General features: G+C 20.8%; 2 protein-coding genes across 2 annotated transcripts in view, besides 16 other annotated features; both read left to right on the top strand.

The window, feature by feature from the left end:
* Window positions 1–11: 11 nt before the first annotated feature.
* Window positions 12–176: a sequence feature (AT_rich).
* A 191-nt stretch (window positions 177–367) lies between these two features.
* Window positions 368–547: a microsatellite.
* Window positions 548–554: 7 nt separating this feature from the next.
* Window positions 555–619: a sequence feature (AT_rich).
* A 1-nt stretch (window position 620) lies between these two features.
* Window positions 621–775: a microsatellite.
* A 9-nt stretch (window positions 776–784) lies between these two features.
* Window positions 785–893: a sequence feature (AT_rich).
* A 22-nt stretch (window positions 894–915) lies between these two features.
* Window positions 916–1,089: a microsatellite.
* Window positions 1,090–1,286: 197 nt separating this feature from the next.
* Window positions 1,287–1,516: a sequence feature (AT_rich).
* A 129-nt stretch (window positions 1,517–1,645) lies between these two features.
* Window positions 1,646–1,759: a sequence feature (AT_rich).
* A 37-nt stretch (window positions 1,760–1,796) lies between these two features.
* Window positions 1,797–1,863: a sequence feature (AT_rich).
* Window positions 1,864–1,968: 105 nt separating this feature from the next.
* EDI_175720 (uncharacterized protein) lies at window positions 1,969–2,674 on the top strand (the record flags this gene model as incomplete). The annotated part of the gene is made up of 3 exons (XM_001735791.1): window positions 1,969–2,094; window positions 2,143–2,528; window positions 2,602–2,674. The coding sequence occupies 3 exons, from the start codon at window positions 1,969–1,971 to the stop codon at window positions 2,672–2,674; spliced, it is 585 nt and encodes a 194-aa protein (XP_001735843.1).
* A 37-nt stretch (window positions 2,675–2,711) lies between these two features.
* Window positions 2,712–2,758: a sequence feature (AT_rich).
* Window positions 2,759–2,892: 134 nt separating this feature from the next.
* Window positions 2,893–2,958: a sequence feature (AT_rich).
* A 138-nt stretch (window positions 2,959–3,096) lies between these two features.
* Window positions 3,097–3,132: a sequence feature (AT_rich).
* Window positions 3,133–3,264: 132 nt separating this feature from the next.
* Window positions 3,265–3,303: a sequence feature (AT_rich).
* A 223-nt stretch (window positions 3,304–3,526) lies between these two features.
* Window positions 3,527–3,627: a microsatellite.
* A 439-nt stretch (window positions 3,628–4,066) lies between these two features.
* Window positions 4,067–4,092: a sequence feature (AT_rich).
* Window positions 4,093–4,132: 40 nt separating this feature from the next.
* Window positions 4,133–4,153: a sequence feature (AT_rich).
* A 258-nt stretch (window positions 4,154–4,411) lies between these two features.
* The window catches only part of EDI_175610 (uncharacterized protein), a gene marked incomplete at both ends in the record, with an annotated part of 2,443 nt that continues 1,115 nt past the window's right edge, over window positions 4,412–5,739 (top strand). Inside the window, one exon of the mRNA XM_001735790.1 lies at window positions 4,412–5,701. Within this exon, the coding sequence (XP_001735842.1) occupies window positions 4,412–5,701 (1,290 nt within the window). The remainder of the gene's footprint in view (window positions 5,702–5,739) is intronic.

Below are 5,739 nucleotides of genomic sequence, written 5' to 3'. Positions count from 1 at the left end.
CTATATGATTCTTTTTATGTTTTTAATAACAATTTAATTAATGTTATTATAAAAGTAATAATTAAATATAGTATTATTCTATTATTATTTATAAGTATTTTTCATTTCTATTTTTATTTTGTTATTTTAAAATTAGATTAGATTATTTTGAATCATTATTAATGAAATTAAATTAAGAAGATGTAAAGGGAGAGTAAATCAAATGAACAAACAACAAAAATTAATATCATTAAATTCAATTAGTATTATAATTGATAAAATTGATGTATTATTTCATAATAGTTTATTTGTTGATTAAATATCTTTATGTAATACCAATAATAATGTCATTTCATTAGTTATTAGATTGTAACATAAAACGATAATGTAAATGAATTGAAAATTAAATATAAAATAATGCCATAAAAAATTAATATAAAGAGAAATAATTAATTTATTTAATGTTGTTTCAAGATTAATAATACAAGAAAATAAATTAATAATTAAATAAAGAAAATTTGATATAATATATAATGAAAATATAAATTATTGTAAATATGTATAAATATTATATCATTTATATTATAGATTTATTATTATCAAATTTCAAAATGATGTTTTATTTTGATAATATATTTATGTAATTGAAGATTTATTTAATTGAATAATAATTAATATTCATAATGAATTAGAAAATATAAAATGAATATAAAATTTATTATATAAATTTATTATATTGTTTATTTATATTTATTTATAACAATTAATTATTAATTTGTTATATTATTAAATTTATAACAACAACATAATTATATATTCTTTATATTAAACAAAATAAAATACATATTATGATATAACTGTTATTAAAATAAAAAAATATAAGAACAATTGTTTAATTAAATTAAAAAATATTACAAGATAAGAAATATGAAAATGAATTATAGAAATAATTTTAGTTGTGATATATATTATTTGAAATAATAATAATTATTAATAAAAATTAAAAGAAATATGAAATAATATAATATAATAACCATAACAATGATATTACAAATTACACAAATAAAAAACATTATGTAATAATTATATAATGATTATAATTGTAATGATTCAAACATACAAGATATAACATCAACTAAAAACTGTGATGACAGAAAATGATGAAGACACTAACAACAATTATAATAACATAATTTCTCAAAACAATGAAAACATAAATAAACAAATAAATGTCATTATTTAGATTATTTTTTGTTTTTTTTTTGTTTCAAGAATGTTGATTAATGAAAAAAGAAAAAATTGAATTGAATAAAAATAAATTAAACAATTAATAATATTATCACTTAATTGTTAGATAATATTTATACAAGAGATTTTAAATTAATAATTTGTTAGAAATTAAAAAATGATTGTTTTTTAATCAATAAAGTAATTAAACATAAAGTTGAGTGTAATTTTTGTATAAATGTAATAATTAACATTAAATTAATATAAAAACTTTGTTTTTCAATAAAAAATAAATAGTAAAATAAATAAACAAGAAAGTCTCATAATAAAAGAAAAATGAATAATGTTCAAATAATTTACCAACCTTAAGCTATAAAATATAATAATGCTATAACAATTACCACAACTGTGCTGTCTAGAAATAGTTATGGTAATTGTCAATATTTGTTATTAATTTAAATAATTATCAAAAATAATGCACAGATTTATTTATAAAAAAATAACAAACAGGATTATTGAAATAATTAAAATGTTATTATAATTTAAAAATAATCATACAAACTTTAAAATCTTGAAATACAATGATTGGCTAAAAATTTTTAATAATTTGTTTCATTTCTTAACATAAATATTTTTAATTTAATAACAAAAAATAATGAATGTCTTAAAGAAAAAAGAAAAAATAACTACTTTTGGATAAAAAGGTTGCATCTTTTTTATTCTCCTAAAAAGAAAAAAACCTAACTTTCAATTTAAATAACAATGAACTCTCCATTTAATATTGGAGTTACTGTTTGTGGTTCTCCAGACAGTGGAAAGACAGCGTTCATTAAAAGACTTATTGATGATGAATTTTCTGAAACAAAAATGGAAAATTATCTAGAACATGTTTGTTGTATTGTTTATCATTGATTGTCTTAGTTATTGACAAATTAGCAAAAACTAAAACAAATGACAATAGACAATTTTCCTATTCAAGTTAGTATTATTGAACGTGGTAATGAAGCATTTATGAAACAAGCAAGTACTGATCCTGGTGCTCGTGGAGATATTTTGTTTTATCTATTTAATGCTACTGACAAAGAGTCTTTTGATAATACATTAAATCTTTTCAATTATTTCGTTCGACTTAATGACAGTGCAGTTATGTATCTTGTTGCTAGTTTTACAGATTGTGGTAAACGTGCTATTAGTATGACTGAAGGGAAAGCTTCTGTAAATGATCAAGATGGTTTTTATGCAGAGATAAGTTCAAAAACAGGTGATGGAATTCAAGAATTATTGCAAACAGCAATTCACAATTACTTACAATCACAATACAAGTTTGTTTATTTTGTCAGTTTTCTTTTAGGCTATTATCTTTTTGAAACTTATCATTAGGTCAATCCAAAAAAGAGTACAAGATTACAAAGCTATAAACAAAAACGCAGGAAAGAAAACAAAGAAAGGAGGATGTTTGTTGTTATAAATTATTCCATTTTGTTCTATGGACTTTAGGAAATAACTTATTTTTCTTTTTTAGTTTTATTTTTTCTATATTTTAATTATAATTGTGAGTTTAGTTTTTTTATGTCAGAGCTAAAAATAGTAAGTTTAATGTTCTATTTTTATAGAGTAATTTTTATAATAAAGACTAATATACGATTCATAAAATATTAAAAGAGGATAGTATAGAATACAAGATTGAAAAATATTAAAATCATTTATCCAAAATAATTTTATTTTGTAACATAATAATACTATAATATTATTGACATATAATTTTTGTATGATTGAATTGAATATCTTATGATTATTCTTGTTTTTAATTTAAGTATAAACAATCTTTTTTTACTTAAGTTGTATGATTGTTCTATTAGATATTCCATAAACATTTTCATCCTGTTTATGAATTAATTAATTATTCAAAAAAGAATATATTATTTTCTATTGACTAACTGACTGTGATAATTTCTAAAACCATATATCTGTTACTTGATTACTTGAAAACTTATAATGTATTAATATGAAATGGTCATTTTTAGGATTGTTGTTGTAAAAATTTGACTAAAAACTTTCATTTTATTATTTTTTAAAAAAATCTAATAGATATTTATTGAATCTTTTTTAAAGAGTTTTGAGTTAATATTTATAATGGATAAATATTAAGAATAATACACTGTAAAAGTCTCAATAAAACTCTAATGGCTATTATGATTCGATATAGTTTGTATGTGAAATTTCAATGTTATAAAAACAATGTTTTTAATCAAGACATTTCTTTAGTCTGAAACTAGTATAATATAATTTAATCAATTGAATAAAATTTGTTCAGTGTTTATTTAATTTTGTTTTTATTATTAATCGTAATTTTATATTTTTGTTAATTTTTCTTCATTGTATTTTCCATAGATTGTATTTCTTGTTCTTTATTTTATTGTTCTATTAACAAGAATTTCTTAATTTCACAAATAGAATTATTTCAACATTCAGTTGTAAAGTACCTGATAAACTAATATTTCTTATTTTATTGAGTTAATTAGAGTAATATAAAATTTATGAAAATGATTAGTCGTCATTCTATTTTTGTATCTCACATAAGTTATAAATATGACATATATTCTTTTGTAAAATAATTAATCATTTTATACTATATTATGAAAGAATTATGTGTTTGTTTATTAGATATTCTTAATACATTATTATTACTTATCATAATTTTCTTAATAACAATAACTGAATCTATTTTTTTTTTTCTTTTTCTCTTTCGTTCTGATAATCAAGAACTGTTTCAATACTATTAAACTTAATTGTTTCTTTCAAGAAAAAAAACAACTCTCAATTTGAAGATCTTAACGAGAATGAGTATGATTTATTTCAGAAAATAAATATATTTTAAATTTTATTGTTTGGTTGTTTCTTCAAAATTCAATGCTTTTCTTTATTCTTATATTTATAATATTTTATTCTGTAATTGTTTAATACTATAGCTTGGTTGTTCTTTTAAAAAATAAAATACTGTCTTCTGTTATTCTTTTATACTCTTTTTTAATAATGAACAATTATATTATTCTATTGGTTCTTTTTGTTTATTATTCCTTTTTTAATAGACTTTAATAAAAATTCGGTATTTCATTGTTTTTTTTTTATCGCAAAAAGGTAAAAATATAAAAACAAAAAAATAGAAAAACTCAATTTTTGATAGTGAATTTGAATAAAGTTTCAGATGAGTGAAAGTGATGATGTAAGAGAAATTGATTTAATAGTTATTGATGATGACTGTTATGATAATCTTGAGATTGAAAAAAGAAAATATAGTGTAGAAGAGGAAAAGATAGAAAAATCAAATCAATTATTGGTAAACTCTCCTAATAACTCACATTGGTTTGGTTTAAAAAAAGTCAGTTTTGCAGAAACAAAAGAAAAGGAAGAGTTACAAAAAGAAACATGTAATGGTAGTGATGCTGGGTGCATGTCAAATAATGTTATATGTTGTAAAACACAAAAAATTGATTTAGATAAGTCATCATCAGAAAGCACTACATTGAATTCAAAAGACCTTCTTTTCATTGAAGATACAAAGAAATCTATACCAAAAACAACAACACCACCAAAACTACAATCTCTAATGGATAATTTTATTAAACCAAAGAACTCATTTGAGCCTCAAAGAAGTAAAACACCAGAACTAAAGAAGACTAAAACAATTAGTGATATGTTTGAAGAGATGGAACGTGCCAGTAGTCAAATACTTATTCGAACAGACACCCTTCCAATAAAATCTCGTTCTTCTATATCTAGAAGAACAACATCTTCAGATTTTTTTAGTTCAATGTTTAAAAAGAGTAACACATTGGAATCACAAGAAGGTGATCCAGTTGTTACAAAGAGAACATCATCTTTAATAGATTTATATGAAAATGACCCAACAATAATTGAAAATATAAATGAAGAAAATCCATATTATAAAAAAGTATTTAGTGAAAATGATAAGAAACAACTAATTGAAAGAGAGAAAGAACTTACAAAACAATTAAAAGAAATTGAAATATCAGACGAAACATTTGAACAAATACGAAAAATTGCATTTGAACGAGAAGAGGTAAGAGCACAATTACAAGTTATAATATCAAGAGAAACAATTCAAAAAGGAAGAAGAACAAATAGATTAAAAGAAAATGATAGAGTTGGAAGAATTCTTTTGTGGAAGAACCATGAAGCAAAAAAAGGATTTGAACCATTTAAAAGAGAAGAGAAAATACCAGATGTAGTTCAATCAACTAACATTAAATCATATCCTATATGGACAAATTGGTGGGGAGAAAATTTTCATTGGAGAGAAAGAGTAGATGAAGTATTACATAAAATATTTCATCATGAAACACTTCGACTACTTCAATACCCAGTCATTAACGCAATATTAGCTGGTCATAATGCTCTTGTATTAATGCCTACAGGAGGAGGGAAATCATTATGTTATCAATTACCATCATTATTTAAAGATGGATACACATTAGTTATATCTCCTTTAATATCTCTTATGCAAGATCAAGT

Source organism: Entamoeba dispar, genomic scaffold (genome assembly GCF_000209125.1).
Source record: "Entamoeba dispar SAW760 scf_1105229459415 genomic scaffold, whole genome shotgun sequence".
In the NCBI taxonomy this organism is placed as follows: domain Eukaryota; phylum Evosea; order Mastigamoebida; family Endamoebidae; genus Entamoeba; species Entamoeba dispar.
This window is presented reverse-complemented; position numbering and strand designations above follow the sequence as displayed.